General features: G+C 30.6%; 1 protein-coding gene across 3 annotated transcripts in view; it reads right to left on the reverse strand.

Annotated features, from left to right (window-relative positions):
* Positions 1-11,128: 11,128 nt before the first annotated feature.
* Positions 11,129-21,210, reverse strand: part of LOC126748266 (uncharacterized) — a 51,359-nt gene continuing 41,277 nt past the window's right edge. For 2 of the 3 annotated variants that reach the window (XM_050457377.1, XM_050457375.1), the window contains exons 7-8: positions 18,306-18,520; positions 11,129-12,011 (exon numbers count right to left, since the gene is read on the reverse strand). In XM_050457377.1, coding sequence (XP_050313334.1) covers positions 11,925-12,011; positions 18,306-18,520 — 302 coding nt within the window. In that variant the 3' untranslated portion in view covers positions 11,129-11,924. Of the gene's footprint in view, positions 12,012-12,675; positions 12,729-18,305; positions 18,521-21,210 lie in introns of all 3 variants that reach the window. The other variant, XM_050457376.1, reaches the window with a different exon arrangement.

Here is a 21,210-nt window from a genome sequence, read left to right on the forward strand (position 1 = left end):
CTGATGACAGCAGAACCAGATCTCCAACGCCTTCCACAAGCAGCACTAAAAAAAGTAAACAGGGAACTAAGCTCTTTAAAAGTCCAGAAACACTGAAATGTAAGAAAAGACAAGCTGAGGTGGAAACTGACGAACGACAGGAAGACGCATATCTAGTGCTGAAGCAGCTACAAACTAAAAAGCCACGTAATCGTTTTTAAATTTTCGGCGACTTAGTTGCCTGTAAAATCGAAAATCTTTAAAATGAAAACGCTAAGAACTTGGTAGAGCATTTCATTTCTAATATTTTGTATGAAGCGTCTATGGGTAAATATGATCGGCCATTTCCATGGTATCAAGAGTGGCATACATCTTCGGCCAATAACAACACAGCAAGATATTATTCAGATACTCAGAACTATTACTCATCCAGTTACACCAGCCTCAACAATACACACACCTATGCAATCACCAAATAGCTCATATGAAACTATATTTCCCAAACAGAGACAAACAACACGACACTCTCAAAAGAAAAGCAGCCTTGTAGTAATCTTCAAGAATCATCCATATCTGATGCGATACGTCTGGCCATGTCAGATGCAGGACTTGATATACATTACTGATGCAATATTATTTGTAAAATAGAATATCTCTTTAATTTTCTAATTAGATTTTTTTTTATTTTTTATTCAAACTTTAAGTAGAATATCTCGTAAATTTTTTTTTATTATTAAAATTTTTGTAAAATGCCTACTCATTACATTATGTCATTTGATTGAAAAGCTGTGTATTTACCGAGGTATCTACTTACCTTAAGTTTATCCTTCAGAACTTCAGCGATTACTCGACATACTTCTAGTATAATTCTACTAATTGATGGTACTGAAATTTTTAACAAGTACATCAAGGAATGGTAAGAATCGCCTGTTGCAAGGAATCGCAGTGTGAGCAGCAATCGTTTCATTAGTGAAATGGGTTGTTTATAATTGGTATCTTCTTTCTGTATTTTTAGGGCAACTTGACATAATAACCATTCAAAATCGGTGCTGGACATTCGTAAAAAATTTTTGACACTACTATTATTTCCTATGTGTAGATCGTCTTTAAAAAAAAAAAAAAAAAATACTTTTATTACCATTCAAAATTATTAAACATTATTACAGAATATACAAAGCAAAATTCCATGAATATACAAATAATTCAAAATTACAACAATTTGATTGGTAATCGGAGTGCAACGCGATTTTTATAAAAAAACCGATACACATGCAAGTACATAGATTACTTGTACAAGTGTGTACAACCCGTATTCCTAAATAAACTATTTTTTAAAAAACGTAATATTATGTATTTACAATAAGGTCCATACCAAAATCAAAAGGGACAATATGTGCATTTTACAATGAACTAGCGAGTGGCTATGAAACTGGGCAAAAAGAAAAACAAAAAAAAAAAAAACAAAAGAATCCAAAGACGAGCGAGAACGGTATAGGGGCGAGCACGGAGGGTAGATAACAGGCGAGTGAGAATTCAATTTTAATGTAAATATTTACAATTAGCAAGATCAGGTGTGTAGAACATTAATTAAAACAAAAATACCAGTTTATAAAATACGGTCACATTAGGTTACCATAATTTGCGTGTTTATATACAAAGAGATATTTTTTTAAGTTTATAATAAATTTTTTAGGTAAACATTCCTTTATATAAATAGGTAGTTCATTCCACATCCGAATGCCCATATATAAAAAAGATTTTTTAAAGGTTGCTGTTCTATGTAAGGGAATTCTAAGCAAATGGGGATTTTTTGTATTATAAGGAATATCTTGATTAAAAAATAAATTTCTTAAATTTGCAGGCTGTCCGGTTTTCATTATTTTATAAATTAAATTAAACATATGGACTTTCCTTCTATTGCTCATATTCAGAATTAAATTAGAATTTAAATATGGAGTTATGCGGTTTCTAGAGGCAATATTAAATGAATATCTCATGCAACTATTCTGAAGTTTCTGTATTTTGTTCGATAAGTATTTAGTTAAAGAATCGCCGTATACAATAACCCCATAGTCAAGTAATGAAAGAACTAGTGTATCACACAACCAATATTTTATTTTTGAAGGCAACATTTTCTTATACTGATAAAGGCCCTTTAATCTGATGTAGGCGGCTTGAAGTTTGACTTTAATATGGGAAATAAAGTTAAGATTTGAATCAATAACTACACCTAAATTACGTTTTTCAGTTACAACTGGAACAGACTCGCCATTAACAACTACTTTAAATCTGTTTGAAACCTCTTGCAGCTGACTCTTGTTATGTGTTACAAACATTACACACGATTTTGATGCGTTAAGTTTTAAGTTATGATTCTCAGTAAACACGGCCAAGCTCTGTAGATCCGTAATTCTTTTATTTTGTGCCTCATGCAGACCTGGAGTATCAAAAGCAATATATACCTGGGAATCGTCAGCATACTGTTGAAGTTTGGAATTTTGAAGACACTTTTCCATATCAGCCACATAGAGAGAAAACAGCAACGGTCCTAATATGGATCCTTGTGGAACACCCATGATAAGAGGCAAGAAGTTGTTTAATGCATTGAGTAGGTGCATGCCACCATATTCACTTCTATCAGAGAGACTTGGTTTCACCCAATATTTGTGTTTTCTTTTTTGCCGATAATACTATATAGGCCGCCGCTGCTGCAGCTATTTCATTATCTTGATCCATGTTTATCAACCTCGGTGGAAACACTAAGTTGCTCTCTTTCAGTTACCAGAAACCGCCAGAAACAAAAAGTTTACGTTTGTTGCTAATAAGTTCCTTAAATTCACAAACAAGAAGAAACACAAGGAAATAAAAATGTTGCTATTTGTTCCTCCGGTGGAAACGTAGCTTTATAAATAAGGCGCGCGCAGTACAACGATACAGAACAGTAGTAAGATTGTTTTGGTAAAAATTTTTAGGCGTTTTATTTAGATCAAGCTAGAATTATAAATAAAACAAATTATTTTTGCACATTTTTTCTTTATTTGATGCCAATAATAACTTTTTTTTTGCAATAAATTAATATACATCATAAACAACGATTCAAGTAAACATAAAACATTTACACCAATTTAACATCGGATTGGGTGTTACTAAATTATTTATCTACACTATAACCTTGAAATCTTAAAGTTAAAAAACTAATGCAAATATTACGACTTTATTGACAGATGTACTTAATGCATTCGGTTGATTGCATATTTTTTTGTTGTTACCCTGTATTGCATTTTATTGTCAATTTAGATTTTTTTTTTAATGAATCTTACCAGGCATAGTCCTTTTCATTGTTTTTTAATACTGCATCTGATTTGGCTACATTTAAATTATTATTATTAGTTTTGACTAAATTATTAAACACAAATATGATATTGGTTTACCCATTTATTGGTTTCCTTTGTATTTTCCATGGCATAATTTGTATTATACAAATAGCGATCAATAAAGTTAAACACATCTGAGAGGGACTGTAGAGTGATCCGGACATGTTCTAAATTGTTTTTATAATGTAAAATTTATATATTAATATTACCCTGTATATTTTTGATAAATTGGCTGCTTATGGCCTGTTATAGTTTTAGAAAACGTTTTTTACTAAGCTACTGTAATGGTATTAATATGTTTTGATTCTTTTACCAAATAAATTAATTTTTCCATTTTCTTGATTAAAATGTGTTAATCTATTCGCATTTATTTATTTATTGTTTCCTAATGCTTATTTCTTATCTTATTATCTCTTTTTTATGAATTGACATAAGACCTAGTTTTATTTATAAACATATATAGGCAAAGGCTTCGGTTTTTAAACGCAGATACTCTCCGTATGAATTTTTTAATTGAATATTTTTAATAAAAAGTTGGTACGCTACCGCCTTTTCTAAAAAAAAAATATTTCTCAAATCCTCAATCAGTTTGAAGTAAATTTGATTTTTTGCTTCTTTTCATATGGTGCAAGGTTTTCGAGTAAAAAAATTAAAACCAGGTCAGTTTAAATGCAAATAAAGAGTTTCCTTGCAGAAGATCCGCACCTGTAACTGCAGATTAGATGCTTGGTATGTCATAGTACATACTGTAAGTCATGTGAAAGCTTTTGGATGGTACTGCCCTAAAACGCTTTAAGACTTCATGTAACCATATAATATTTTGCATTAATATGAAAACAGCTGTTAAACGTCAAAGTGTGAAGTTCTTCTCGTCATACAAATACAATAAGCTAATTTATATGTGGCTAATACGACTTAGAGCTCCTTGTAAACTGATTTTAGTCCTACTGTTAGTTACTAATATTACAATGCATTGGTGAGATAAAAGATAAGTAGTAATTATTAACACAATAAAAATAGTTGCCATAGAAAAAATACAATAAATTTAATTAACAAGTCTTGTTACCAGATTTGAAGGATAACGATATTTTTATTCTTGATTTAGTAGAAACACATATTTTTGTTCTTTATCACATATTTATCCTTTTCTCATTTGTCTTTATATGCTAAAAATCTATTATAAAAATTAAATTTTTATAATAGATACACATTTTCTAAGCTCAGACAATTAAAATGTTTACGTTTAATGTTAATTTAACATATAAAATGTGCATAACTTTAATGGATACGGTTATTTATTTCGCGTTTTTTAATTATAGAAAACTGTATAGAATGAGTTATAGAAGAGAATTTATTTTTATAAAATGTGACATATTTGTGGGTATGAAGACATGGTAATAAGGAAGTTATCATACTTTTGTATACATTTCATATAAATTTACATGAAGTATATCTTAATAATTATTAATTTTTTCGTTTTTTCACAACATGTTTCGGATACAGCGGTGTCCATCATCAATTGATATTAAAAGAAAAGAGACTAAAGAAAGATATGATAATGAAATAAACAAAAAGAAAAACAGTTACAGAAAAGATTTTAAAATTAATATAACGCACACTAACAAAAGTTTAAAATTTTTTATTAGATTAATATTACTAGAAATACAAGACTTAAACTTAGTACAATGAGTTCCTTAATTCCTTCAGCCCAATTTTTGACGTCGTTTTTCATTTTTGTCAATAATAGAATATAAATAAAAAAATTAATAGATCAACGGTTTTTTGACATAAACTCAAACCCTGGTGTATGTAACTCGTACGAATTTCTGAAGTGACTCTTTGTATTTTTATTTCTTTGTTCATTTTCTTTTAGTATCCCCTGATGATGGACACCGCTGTGTCCGAAACATGTTGGGGATTCTAATTCAGACATAGTTCTGGATAAACTAAAAATTAAATAAATAAGTGGAGGAGGACTGTGGGATTTTCATTTTACCTTACTCTACAACTCTTTCTTTACCAATAAAGTAATGATTTTTTTTAATTCCAGGCAGTAGTAAGAAAAAATGGTTTGCTCAACTTCCTGGAATAGTAAAATCACTCATTTGCCTTGAATTTCTGCTATTTATGTTAATTTTTTTAAAATGCCATACTGGCGAGTCGTCATTTTTAAATTTTTGGGCATTTTGGTTATTTTTTTTAAATCTGAGACAGTTGAATTCTTTTTGTTTAGTTTTTACGTAATTATGATTTTTAATTTAAAAATTATTAATAAACCATTTACACGTGGCTCATAATATGTATTATATCTATTTAAAAGCTCTTAATTGGTACTGCCATAAAACGTTTTAAGATTTCATGTAAACTCACAATATTTATCAGTGGTTTCAAGCTACAAAGTAAACATTTTTTTAAATTTTTTCATATTGGTAATATGAAAAGAGTCGTTAAACGTCAAAGTGAAAATAGATTAAGCTAATTTGTATGTTGTTAACTTCAAGTTTACACGACTAAGTTTGATGTTCTTACACACATTTCTGATTGTCATCTGATAGTCAGATTTCTTTTCGGATTTATTTCAAGCAAAGTGTCAGAGAATTCGTGCAGCCAGTCAACGCTGATCTTCGGAATATGAACATAACCTCTAAATTGTTGTTTGTATTTTATCCTTTTTAATAGTCCTTGGTATTTGTTTCGAAAAATTGTAGGATTAGTCTAAAAATAAACATTAAGGAAACGAGTGATTTTGAATCGTCGGAAGAATCTGATCAGAATTTTGTTGATTCCGACACAGACTTTTAAGGAAGATTTAATTTTACGAGAACTATTTTAATGTAACTGTGTCCCAATTTAATAGAATATAATAATAGAATATAACTATTACTATTATAAAATTTCTCGACCATTTTAGAGTAAGCCCTGATGTAGCAAATATTCACACAATCTTAAACTCTATTAATAATATACAGCTATTTTAAGGTTGTAGTGTAATTTTTTTTTGTTTATGTTTTATTTATGTTTTATTTATGTTTCCATTTCCCACTGGCATAAAAAAGTGAGGTTATTTTTCTTCTTCACTCAACCCGTATTTGATGTTCGCACAGACGGTTTCAAATCGATCAGAAGTTGTAATATTTTACGCATGTGCATCAAGAATGGCTTTAAAACAGTTTCAAACTTGTAAGAAACTTGCAGTGAGAACAAACCGATTGACCATAAACGACTAGCTGTCAATGATGATGATGATAGCGTTTACACGAGGATAAGTGATTACATAGTATGCATTGTAAGCTATGTAAAAGTTTTTATATGGTACTGCTCTAAACCGCTTTAAGAGTTCATGTAAATGCACAATTTTTCACAGTAGTGCCAACCAAATTCGAAAATTTCCTAATGTTGGTAATTTTATAATAGATACACATTTTATAAGTCGAGACAATTAAATTGCTCACATCTATTTTTGATTTAACATACAAAACATTATAAAATATGCATAACTTTAATGGATACGATTGTTCATTTTTTAATTATAAACAAATATTTAGAATAAGTTATGGAAGAGAACTTGTTTTTATATGTGACATATTATTGATATAAAAGCATGGTAACAAGAGAGATGGAAAGGTATGACCTTTGTACTATATTTTATATAAATTGACAAGAAGTATATCTTGATAATTAGCCTGGTAATTATAGTACTTGTTTCGTTTTTTTTTAGACAGAATAACGATCCAAACATTTTAAGAAAATCAAAATTGTCAAGTCTATTTATAAACGTTTCATTAAAATCATTATCACATATGTTTATGTAAATTGATAAATATATTTATGAGAATTAAAAAAGTGGCGTAATCGTTGCATTTTTATTATCTTCAATTTTATAAACCGAGTGATTTATTTAAGATAAAGTAACAAAGTTAAGATTTTTTTAAAGCTCACCAAACATAAAAATCTTTTTTTAATTTTCCCTGTTAAATTTACAGAAATAGGCACTAGGATCAATAGAAATAGATTTTTCTTAAGTAAAATCATTCTTGTATGTCAATTAATAAGTTTAAAGTTTAATACATGCATTAGTTCTTTATCCATATATTAATTTAAATTGATACTTTTCTTTTAGGATTAAATAATTAAAAAAACATAATAACATAATAAAAAACATATTTATCCTAAAGAACATTTAACCACCCTGTAAGTTGCTTTTAAACCTAATCAAATATATAGTGTTCATTTTAAGAACTGTTTGTTGATTAGAATACCGAGAAAATCACTTTTTCACCGACATAATAAATAATATTGTAAAGAAATAAAAGAAAAGTATCGATAACATTATAACAACACCTGACATTTACATATTTGCCATCTTTAAACAAACACCGCTAATAATTTACATAATTTTTATACTTGTAAAAAATATCTAATTAGGTACCTTGGTTTATAATATGGTCTTCTTAAATTAGTTGAAGAACGTGATAGGACAGAAATATTCACCAAGAAAACCAAAAAATCAGCAGCAAATTATTCGATTGATTGCGAAACCTAAAACTTATTTTAAATGCACCAAATGACCAGCAAAATTTGTATGAAAAGATTGATATGGGTGTATAGGTAGTCCAGTTTTGTTTGCTTAAGATGCTAATTGAATAGTAGTTTTCTCATTAGAAATATAACTTGCTGGCCAATATGCATACAGTGACATAAAAATGGATGGGTTTATATGGAAAATAGTTTATTATTATTGTTCAAAAAAAAAGCAGGTGAGTAGTAAAAATTGTTTACAAATAAATTGATTTTTTAATAATTTGTTAGTAATTGTTGAAAACAGGTTGTTTTTTTAAACGGTAATATTAAATTATTTTTCCATATGACCTTCGTGGTCACTGCATATGATACATAAACCGCAAGAGTTACAAAAATCCCCCTTATTTAATAAACTATAATTTTAAACAAAAAAGCAAGGTTTTATGCCTGTTTAGAATTATCATTGCATGTTAAAAGCAATAAAATTGCAAATGATTTAATTTTTTATTGCTTTTTGGTTTTTTAAATAAAATGTTATCAGGGTCGTTAAATATATAAATCTGTTTCTGACTAATTTACCAGGAATTGTATATCAATTGCAGTGTTATACAGATTAAATATCCAAACGCTAAATAATGCTAATAATAATGATACCCTAGGGTGAAAAGGAATAAATACATTTCAAAACTTTTTAAAAAAGCGTCAACGCATGAATAAATATATTTTTTATACTTAAAACTTGTAATTTTTTTTCCAACATAGTAAAAGTTCAATAGAAAAAAAGGTATACAACGTATATAAATGCATAACATAAATGGATCCGATTTGCACTTGCTTATCGAGAAATCTAAATTTCGGAGTTCGGTAAAATTCAGTTGAAGAATTTGTGTACAGACAATATTTTAAAAACGAATTATTCCCTAAAAAATTTAAAAATTTTATTTGTGCCACTAATATTAAGTACTTGTACTTTTTTTTATTAAATTTTGCTTATTACGCCTTCTGTAGTAAAAGGTGTATTGAAATGGTTTTATAATTTAATAAAGTTCAGTCTGGAAATAAAGCGGAAGTTTATCCCCACTTATTAATGTCAGTGCAAATAATTTTTCATACTTCTGACTTGCAACGGCATTCTCTCTAATGTCTAAATAGTTATTACGAAGTAGAAATAAATTACTGTCAATAAAACACCACAATTTTAAATATTTACTCATTCACAACCTGAATATGAACCTATAAATTGAGTTGATTATGTCTACAGGATGGCAATTTATTATTTGTTGGGTTAATATATTTAGTTCGTATAATAATTAGGCTAATTTAAATAATTTGTTGCCTTTTTGCTTTTATTTATAGTCAATTAATGGACTAATTTTGAATATATATAATCTTTAAATTATCTCATTTTTTCCAACAAAATATCATTTATTATACCTGCATTACCAAAAACATGTATACCGAATTTTAGTATTTTAAAAACGAATTATAATTACAATAAACCTTGTTCTAGCCTTGAATAGTAAGCACTGGTACGTTTTTTAAATCAAATTTTGCTCACTACGTTATGAAGTCTAACCTATGCCTGAAACTTCAATTTTTTTCAAAAATTTTAAATTAAATACCTTTTTCAGCATCTCAAAGGCAAACTTATGATTTCTAAACTAAATATGAACTAATAAATAATGTATTTGTGCATAACATAAATGGATCCGATTCGCACGTGCTTACTGAGCAATCTAAATACCGGAGCTCAGTAAAATTGAGCTGATTATGTGAACAGAATAGCATTTTATTATTTTTTGGGTTAATATATTTAATTTGTATAACAACTACGTTAATTTAAATAATTTGTTGTTTTTGCTTTACTAATATTATAACTATAAACTTTATTCTAGTCTTTAATATATGACCGATAGATCCTTGATTGTAAAAATGGTAGAGGCTCTATTATAAAGAAATGTAAGGATTGTAGTGAGGCAAATCACCTTATAATAAGTTTAGAAAAAACTAAATACATATATATTATTCAAAAGGTATGTTGGATGTTTCAATTATTATTTTTTTATTCTTAAAAGACATTTGGGAGGGAAGGGTCTATTAAATAAATATTAAGCTTCCATGTTGCTATTTGGGGTAATAGGTCAGAGGCATAAAGGGTATTTCAAAAAAGATTTATAAGGCTGATGTTTAGTTGAAAATATAACAAATATTATTATACATATATAAAAATCAAAAATTTGTTGTCAAAGTAAGTGATTTTAATAAATAAATTATTAGATGTAAGGATGCTCTCTATTTGCCAAGGTATAACTTTGTTAATTTTAAAACTTACCCTTTTTGTGAAGGAGTATTAATACACTAAACTTATTTAAACAACTGCTTGCTACATTAAGAGAAGTAGATTACCAATTATTACTTCAGCAACATGTTGAAAGTCACTTCTGCTAGTCAGCGTCTGTATTATTTGTTAGTACTTTTATAGTTCTTATAGTTTCTCAATTTTATATATGTGTAATTAGGTTTAAAAAAACTTTTTTGCTGTTATAAGATGTAATAAGTTAGTATAACTTACAATGTACCAGTTTCTTTTAACCGACTTGCCTTTTTTATTGTACATGCAATAAAAAAATTACCAATTAAAAAAGTAAACAGTAAATATTAAGTTCTGGTCCGTTTTTCTAATTAACTTTAGCTAATTTCATTTAGAGTTGAACGTATAACCAAAAACTTGAATCTCTCCAAAGACTTAAATTTCAATACCCTAAAAACCTTCAACAAAACTAAACATAAATTTATAAATAATGTATTTATGCATAAAATAAATGGATACTATTCACACATTTTATATTTCTTATAAAAGCTTATTTTTACTTATTTACTTGTGTAATAGGCAAAGTAAAATGCATTTGTTTAAATATATTAAAAATACAAATTAATATGGATTTTCATTTTATCAAAAAGTAGATGCAATTTATGAAAAATATCAAATACAACCAATATTTAGCTTTTATCTTATTTATTAATAATAAAGTGATGCATAACCGAAATGTGTATTTTTGCATATTTTTTTGAAAAAACAAAAGTAAGTATGTCATTAAAAATGTTTACCCATTTAGAATAGTTTAATAAAAAATACACAACATCAATCAAATAAACCAATTTAATTACTATTATTCGAATACTGAATGTAAAAAAAGGATTATTATATTAATTTTAATTCAAATAATTCGTTTTTCGCAATATAACTTGGCATATTTATGAACTTCCTTGTTTTTGAGATATACATTCTATAACTCCTTATTTTAAATACCAACAAAGACTTTTTATTAAATAACTAAATTCGTTTTGAATATTTCAAAAGGATAAGTTTGTTTATAAATTTAATAAAATTATCAGTATAAATATTTAGCCACTTTTTCTTGCTCTGCTTTTATAGAGCGCTAAATGGTAAAAAAGTATAAAACTAATCATGCAATAAACAAGTGTTTAACTCCTGAGGCATAACATAAATGGATACGATACGCATTTTCTTATAAACAAGGACATTATATGTAACTCTCGCTGTTATGCAAAAAAATCGGTTAATTTTTGTATAATTTTGATACCTTAGTTTTTCCCTTAATAAAATAATAAAATTATCAATATTATAGTCTTTTTATCATTTTTGTAAACCTATTAAATACCCGATTAATTATTAACAATTTCATTTAATATTAATAGTATTAATTTCTTTAGCAACTTCATAATATTAAATAAACATTTACAGTGCTAAAGTAGGGCGGTTAGTCCACTAGTAGATATTTGCATTACGCTAATAATATAAATAAACACTTTTCATAGAATAAAAGCACAAATAGTTGAGAGCTCCATATCCTGGAGGCATAAGAACATTTGTTTTCAGGGGTATTATTAAAAGCCCATAAAGTTGCTAAAAAATTGAAGGAGTATACAAAAAATGACCCTGCAGCGCATAGTATAGAAACCTTCGTAATAAAAATTATCTTATAGCCATTATCAATAACACATAAAATCTAAGTTACAGTTAAAGCGCTATGGAAACTGTTTGGAAGTAGAAGGAAGGTTGTTTTCTTCTTGGAAACTAGTTGTGGAATCTTCTTTAGTTGCTAATGGAGGATTCTAAAAAAATTAGATGGGGTTAGTTTCCTTACATATTTGAAGCAATTTCAAATGTTTATTTGGAACAGTTAGCACTGAGAACTATATAGAGTGATCCATCATATTAGGTCTAAGGTCTTTGAAAGTCTAAAGTGTGAAGTTCAAATTTGTAACAATACATTGAATCACCTTATATAATAAAAGCTAAAGGGTGAAAAATTAAAGCTCTATAAGTAACCAAAGGACTTGTTTAAAGTGTAAAAGCTAATAAAACTCCCATAACGATTTAAGTTAGTTAACCACTTCGAATTTTATTTTTGTATATTCAACATATAATTTGCATCTACATATTAGAAAAAAATATTTACTTTCAATTAAGCCCCTCCTTAAGAGAATTTATTAAGAAACCAAGTTTAAAACCATTCTGCATTTTGCGTGCTCTAAAATAACTTTTCTCATAACTTCAATGTGAGTGAAAAAAACTCTCGTTGTTGAAACTTTGCCCACTCAAATTCAAAGCAACACGTTATCTACTATTCAAAAAAGATCAGCTGTTTTGGCCACTAGAAAGCGTAAAAGCGGGTGAGTTAACTTTACCTTTTTTTACATTTAAAATGCCATATAAGCGAAAGCGAAAAGCAAATAAAGTCCAGTAAGACTGGAGAAACTATAGAAAACTAAAAACCTTTATAAAGCATAGGAAGTATTGGCATAGCCACCCATCGTGGTTGGTTCGGTCTGTAAACAGAAAAAAAAACTGTGTTTTGTGTAATGTATCATATTTTTTATACGAATTTAAAATTGGTAAGAAAATGGTACAAGATGGGTGTTTCGAACATTTTTAGATAAGAGACTATATCTAAAATATCTGTTTTAGGTAGCAGTGTCTAAAAAAATGTAGTATTTAGTACAATTGGTCAGTTTAATATAAAAATTGAATTAAAAAGATTTATCTATTTTACGCATCAAATATGTAACAAATGTAACCTATTTTTTAGCATTTCTTAGCTGTTTTTAATTTCTATCCAAAAATCTTTTAGGACTTTTAAACTGTGTACTTTTTTAACCCAAAGACATAACATTTATTGGTAATGGTAAAATGTTTAACCTTCGGCGTTTGTTTTTATAATGTATAGTACGATCCACATGCCTACGCCTTTGTAAAAATACCGATGTGCGCGCGTCTGGCGACTTTTTACTGGTAGTATCGTTACAGTTGTTGTGTAGTTCAGTGCTGATACAGTTTTTTTATAGTTTCTAACAGTGTCATTTTGATATGAGTGGAAGATATTTGACTGATCGCGAATTGGAAGAAGCTCTATATGCTGAGGATGAAGATGATGTGAGGGATTACATAGATCCAGATTTGCAATGTTCAGATGAAGAATCCGATGACGATCGAGGTGAACAGCAGAATCGCTTTTGTCAAGAAACGGAAAATAACTCATTATCTAGCAAGTAACATATATTATAAATAAGTAAATAAATAACTAGTTTCAAAAAACGTAGCGCGTTGTGGCAAATATTTTACTGCGTTTGTATTCTATATTTTTTTGTATTCTTTTAGCTTCAAATATTCAAACAGAGTAGCATGAATCTTCTGAAGAAATTATGGATGAGGACTCAAATGAGGAAAGTAGAAGTACGAGTTTCCGAGTCTCCTAGATCTGGTCTTGGCTTCAGACTCGTACACTATATCAGTACATGCCCCCCTAGGAACATCGGATCACAAATTGATAACAGTCTCTTGCCAGTTGGAGGTTAAAACGCAGCATCCTCCGATGCCGTAGAAGGTATGGCACTATAAATCAGCAGAGTGGAACCATCTTCGGAAATTTTATCGCTCATTCCCTTGGAAAGAGGTCTGGTTTAGAACCAATAACATCTCAGAATATGCAAACCAAATTACAGAGACGATCTTGGCAGGAATGGAAGCTTATATCCCTTTTTCTACTAAATGCGGATCAAACAACAAGCAATGGTTCAACCTGAATTGCAAAAAGGCAGTAAACCCTAAAAACGCAGCATATCGCAAATGGCGTCAACATCCTTCCATCGAAAATCGGAGGAACTTTTTAGCCTCCAGAAATAGCTGCAAGCGAATTATTGATGAATGCAAAGAGAGTCACAACAACAGGATCAAAAACAAATTGCTAAACTGCCCAAATGGAACAAGATCTTTCTGGTCGGTATCGAAAGCCGTTAGTCAAGGATTTGCTAAGTCGGCCTTGCCACCCCTAACAGCAGATGATGGTTCTATCGCGGTAACAGCAAGGGAAAAAGCCAACTTACTGGGTAAACTCTTCGCGTCCAATTTCTACTCTGCACTCGCAAGGCAAAACACCGCCATATTTGCCAAGGGTGAATTCATCGATGGGAGAAATTTCGTTTCCCCAACGAATTATAAAAAAAATTCTTAAAAGCGTAGACACCAACAAAGCTTCTGGACCCGATGGAATTCCAGCCCTAATACTAAAATGTTAATTGCACTGGTTCCAGTAATATCGAAGATTATGGAGAAAGCAGTCAACCAACAACTGTTAAGATATCTGGAATCATCTGGACTAATCAGCGATCATCAATACGGTTTCCGAGAGCTTAGATCCACCGGCGATCTTCTGGCTTACGTCACACACTTGTGGACGGAGGCCATGGAGAAGCACGGCGAGTCCCGCTCAGTCGCTCTTGACATTTCCAAGGTATTTGACAGAGTGTGGCATGAGGGACTACTAACCAAGCTCTCCTCAATCGGCATACAAAACTCATTATTGAATTGGATCAAAAGTTTTCTTGAACAACGAACAATCCAAGTAGCCGTCGATGTATACTTCTCCGACAAATTTAACATTAACGCTGGAGTCCCTCAAGGATGCATTCTATCCCCCACCCTTTTCTTGATATATATCAACGATTTGCTAGGAACCACTGTCAATCCAATCTACAGCTTTGCGGACGATAGCACACTTATTTCCACATTTAAGTTCGCCAAACCAACGACAGCCGCAAGTTCTCAGAATCTTAGGCAGCAACAAGTAGCTTCAATCAGCAACGATATTAGAGCAATCTTGGAGTAAGGCGGTAACAATCTGGTCAATTTTAACGCTAAAAAAACGCAGGCTGCAGTATTTACGATGAAGACTAACCTTGGTGGCACGGAGCTGGTTTTGGCAGGGAAAACATTGCCAATGAAATCATCTTTACATCTTCTAGGAGTCGAGGTCACCAACAGTGTGTCCTGGCATGACCACGTTGCCGAGGTCGCCACGGCGGCTTCCAAAAAACTCGGAGTGCTTTTCAAAACGAAAAAACTGTATACACCAGAACAGCTGCTGACTCTTTATAAGGCTCAAATACGCCCTTCCCTCGAGTATTGCTCGCATGTCTGGAGCTCTGCACCCAAGTATAGTTTAAACCTGCTGGATTCTATACAGAAAAAAGCTAATCGTCTTATCGACAAACCAAAACTGACAAAGAGTCTGGATAGTCTGGAGCACAGGAGAAAGGTGGCTGATCTCTGTTTATTCTACCGTTATTATCACGGTAAGTGCTTCTCTGATCTGGCAGGCCTGATTCCACCCAGGGCTGTTCCGGCAAGAACGACGCGTCTAGCAGTTGCGGCTCATCAAGATCGAGTCCACCTGCCTACCCCAAGGACGTCGCTGTATCATGACTCATTCATCTGGAGAACATCTTCTTTATGGAACGGGCTTCCACCTCACATATTTCCCGATGCATACGACCTACAGCGATTCAAGATAAACGCCCACAAATATCTTCGCGCAAGCACCACTCCAAGAGTGACATAGGACTGTTCTCTTGTGCTTGTGTTTACCATAAAAAAAAAGTACGGAGGAAAATAATGGTACTTCTATCTTCAAAATGGTTTATTAGTAGTTTTGATTTTTTTTCTAGATTCTACAGCAAGACGTCGTCCACGGCCTAAAGCTGTAATAAATCAAATTAATTCTGATATGATTTCTGCATCAGGTCTTACATGGAAATCTGATCCTATTGCCCGACGAAGGCAAATTGCTGCTAATGTTATGAAAGAAGCGCCAGGTCTCGAAAATGGAGTAAATCCTAAAACGCCACTTGAAGCGATTCGACTTTTTTCGACGACGACACCATCGAATTTATTTCGGAATATACCAACCAGAAACTCGCCCTTGTAAAAGAAAGCACTCCACAATCTTCTTTCATACAAAAATCTAGGAGTTTTGAAAGAGAAGAAATATTAGGCTACATCAGCTTCTTGATAACAGCAGGTGCTTACAAGCAAAACAAAGATCCGCTTATCGACTTATTCAATGAAGAGAATTTGCCATTTTATAGGGCTACGTTTTCACACTACCGTTTCCAACTGCTCCAAAAATGTATAAGGTTTGATGATAAAACTACTCAAGATGTTCGTAAAGAATACGACAACTTTGCTGCAGCAAGAGATATATGGGAGCGTATCACAGGCAAATTTCCAGACTTTTTGGCTCCTTCAGAGTCAGTTGCTTATAAAATTCCATGGCAGATGCAAATTCCGTTTATATATTCCTACTAAACCTGGTAAATATGGGATTGAAGCTAATGTGCTTTGTGACTCAGAAAACTACTATTGTTTTGCTGCAGAATCATATGCTGGAAAAGTAATCAATCAACCCAAAGATTACAATAGTGGTCCAGAAGTCGTAAAACGTTTTGTAGAATTAGCAAAATTACAATAATGAGTAACAGAAAATATGTTCCACCAGAACTAAGACCACAATCGTTGAAGGATGCAACTCCCGGCACTATTCGCTTTGCTTTTCGGGACCATGAAACACTTGTAAGTTATGTACCCAAAAAGAAGAAGGTCGTCACTATTCTTTCTACACAACATCATAATATGCAAGTGAAAAATGACAAGCCAGAAATTATTCTGTACTATAACTCCACAAAAGCCGGCGTCGATACGCTTCATAAATGTGTAAGGGCGTATAGTTGTCGGCGAGGCACAAGAAGATGGCCGATGGCTGTTTTTTTTAATCTGATCGATATAGTTGCCTACAACTCCTATATTCTTTTCATAAAAGCTAGCGAGAACTGGGCAAGAGAGAATCCAAAACAAAAATCTGAGAGAAAAATATTTCTAAAATGCTTAGGCAAGGAGTTGTGTCAAATCAACATGAGAAATCGTTGAAAGTATAAGGGACTTCAAAATAAATATATAGCTTCTTTGAAAATTTTTGGTTTGGAATGTCAACAGGACCAGCACACAACAAGAGGTTTAGTTGGTCGAGAGGCAAATGGACCAGCTACTCGGTCCGCTGTGCAGAAGATTCCCAAAAAAGGAAGATGTTTTATTTGTCCAAGATCGGCTAATGGAAAATATATGAAGGCATGTTCTAATTGCGAAAAGTATATTTGCCCTAGGCATAAGGCCAGAGAACAAATTAAAACAACTAGACATTGCACAATTTGTAATAATAATTAGTTTTTTGCACACTTATTTTTTATTAAAGTCTTTAAAAAAATAAAATGTTTTTTTTTTAATAAGATCATTGATTTTATTACTTAAAAAAAAGCACCTACACATACAAAAATCTGGAGTCAGTAGCTAACCCCCCTGTTCCGGTTTCAAAGAAACCTGGGGTTAGTTCCTAACCCCCTCCTTTCATATTCTTCGGGTACACTGTTAGTGTACCCGGAGAATACACTGTTAGGGTCCCAGTGCGACTGCTAAGTATCACAAAACAACACACAACCTTAAACCAATTCCAGGAACTTACCATTAAGATTATTTTTTAATCTTAAATAATCTTTAAAATACATATGAATAATAGAGAGTTACCATGGTCTTATGATTATGAAAGTTAGCACACTGTCTTTTAATAAACTGGAGGATTCTATTTCAATCGTTTATCAAAATGTAATTTTTTAAATAAATGAGAAGAAGGACATTTAAATATGAAACTCAAGAAAGAGGTTGTTAATGTTTTTAGGTAACAAGGTGTTATTACAATGAAACAAACTATTACTAAAAAATTTCCTACAAAAGATTATTATACGTTAAACACAAAATAAATAAAGTTTAAATTTGCCGATAGATACAAGAACATATACATCCTCTGCATTACTGTCAACAAGAGCCACTGGATTAAATTTATTTTTGGCTGCTATAAAGACATCACCATCATAATCCTTTTTTGAACATATAGATACTGTTCTGATATGATGCCATAACATCTTGACTAATTAGCTCTTAATAATGTTAATTTGAATAATCCGAATTACTAAAAACCCCATCTTGTACAATTTTTAATGACCGGTCCAGTTGACGCTTACCTGCTTATCCTCCTCTAAGGTAGGCAACAGATCGTCAGTCGAGTGCGGGCTGGGAGTGGGGGTAAGCCTACCGACCGACGCAGAAGTCATTTTAGACAGTCTGCGCTGCATCTCCCTCTCCTCCTTTTCTGCCCTCTCTTTTTCATAGCGCCGGGCGCTGTAGCTGCGCATAGAGCTTGCGCTATGGATGGACGCTATACTTGGTCGACGTGACCCTAATTGCGAATATAATGAGGCCATAAAGTTTCATTATCTTTTATTCCAAAAAATAATTATATATTTAATGTTTATCAAGCAGAACCAGTTGATTTAAATTGGGTTATCAGTACTGTGATTAATATTTAAATTTGAACGTTACGTAAAGGGTTAGCAAAAGGAAAAAATTATTAAAAAAAATTTAATTGTTGCAGTACCAGTGGAGATTTTTCACCATTTTCTAATTTTATTTATTTAGTTAAACAGTGTGAATTGATTTCAATAATTTTTTCTCTCTTCTGCCTTATTTATAATATTAAAAAAAATATTTAAAAAGAAGCAAAAGCCATTCAAGTTTCGTGATTCTGCCAGAAGCTGTAACATGAGCAATATTTAACAAAAACCTATAAATACACATATTTTAAAAATAAATACATATAATATTTAAATCTTTTACAGATTTATTAAAAAAAAAATGTAAAAGATCCAAATTGAATTGAATACTAAACACAACACTTAAACAATAATAGTTATTATATAAATGCAAATGGTGGTGAGTAAAGCAAATTACACAATAAACAAATTTTCAACCCAAGCTGATAGAATCTTGATTAAAATAGTGCAATAATTCTATAAGCTTTGGTGAGGTTCTAGTTTATAATTAAAAATATATAAATTTAAAAATAATTAAACGCTAAGAAACGTTATTAATAATGATAAACCATGCACAAAAAATTGCTTCTTAATTATAAAAAACTGGAACATATCTACCAAATGCTACCGCTGCCATCTTGCTCATCCGTACATTTATATTCTTTTGCTTATTGTACATTGTTTAATATTAATGTAAGAAATAAGACTAAAGTAGCAGCATGTATCTCTTATATATCTCTTCTTTTTTATTGGATTTTATTTATTACATAATAATTAGTTAAAGACTCAAAAAGATAATAATGTACAATTCAGTTAGTTGCCACAATACCAAACTATATAATAAATATGATATGAAGTAAAAACTACAAAAAAGATTTATTCCATTTGATACAACAATCACAAGTTTCCACTGTCTAATTTACAATAAGCTGTTAAACAACTTGCTTAAGTTGAAAGTTTTAACATATAATATGTACAGGATGGCTCAAAATGGACCCTATCAAAAGATATCAGATATTGATAATCGACATACGTAACAGCACATGTTTCAGTAAGCATATAACACCAATAAGTGTTGCAGTAACATCTATCTAATATATTCGGGTAGATCTGCGAATATTTTGTTGAAGGATTTGAGTCAGTTTGTTTCTATAATTTGTGAATCAGAGTTGATTCTATGAATAAAAAGTATTTTTGGAAAATATAAAAATCTCTAAATTTAAGAAATGTTAAAAAATTTTCGCTAATACTAATTTTAATACTTGGCATACATTTTAAGTGCCTGGAATTACAATTAATTTATTAGAAATGTATTGAATTGCTTCAAATTCAAAAAAAATAATTCAAAAGCCTGCAAATTATTTAAAGACGTTAAAAAATGACATCAAAGTTCTGGAAAAACGTTATTCCTTGAGAATATAAAAATCCCAAAAGTCCCAAAAATGCTGCAAATTTCAAACCGCTCTTGCCAATACCACTTTTATTACTTGAATACGTTTTAAATACGTGGCATTACTATGAGTTCATTAATAATTTCATTAGCAGTTATAATGATGAGAAATTATTTTCAGTTGCCTCAAATTCAAAAAATTACTAGGAGAGCCTGAAAATCAGTCCAAAAGTCTGGGAAATACAAAAAATGCCTTCAATTACCGATATAATGATTTTATTGTAAAACGAATGAAATGCCTGGAATTATATATAATTTATTAGTAATTTCATTAAAAACTGTTGTAAATAATTAAAAGATATTAATAGTAATGTAGAATTTCTAAGAGATACAAAAATAAAAACTTGAAATAAGTGTGAAAATCAAATCAAAATTTTTAGTACTCATATACCTACAGTGCTTTCATTTCAAAAGGAACCACCCTTAATACGTTCTTAAAAAAAAAGAAACACGTCAATCTAGATATACAGGAGGATGTTAACCACCTCCTCACCTTCAGCTTTGATATGTCAAATGCGAACCTTTATCATTCCTAGCAGCATTAAAATGTCTATTCAACAGTGCCAAAAAACTTAAATTGGTCGACGTAGCAGTGAATATTTTGCTTAAATGTCTGGTAACAATGAATATTTTATCGACGTCATACTTTGGGTATGTCAAATGGCTATCCTATAGTATCCATCATTTTAAAAGATATACAATCTACCACCCAATGGTGATTAAAAATGTAAGTTTATAGACTCATAAACAGTAAGGGTGTTATAAAGTGTGTAAGTATTACTTTAAAATTAAATTATGTGTGTTATCGTAAATAGTTATTTTATTTAACAAATTACCCTTTGACAATGTATGTGTTCAAGGTTTGCTGTGTTCATTTTGAAAATACGAATTTTTAATTATAGATATTTTGATGCTCTTTACTGATTTGACATTTAAATCTATAAAAAGATTAAAACAACAAACAAAGTCATTTTCCTAAGGTGAAGGACATCTTAAGCCTTTTGGTCATTGACTAGCGTCAAATTATTAGGGTGAGTACAGTTTAGGTGATGTTACTTGGACAAGTATAAAAACTAAAAACGTTTAGCATGCGGCGTTTTCTTTATA

This window comes from Anthonomus grandis, chromosome 22 (assembly GCF_022605725.1).
Source record: "Anthonomus grandis grandis chromosome 22, icAntGran1.3, whole genome shotgun sequence".
Lineage (NCBI taxonomy): Eukaryota > Metazoa > Arthropoda > Insecta > Coleoptera > Curculionidae > Anthonomus > Anthonomus grandis.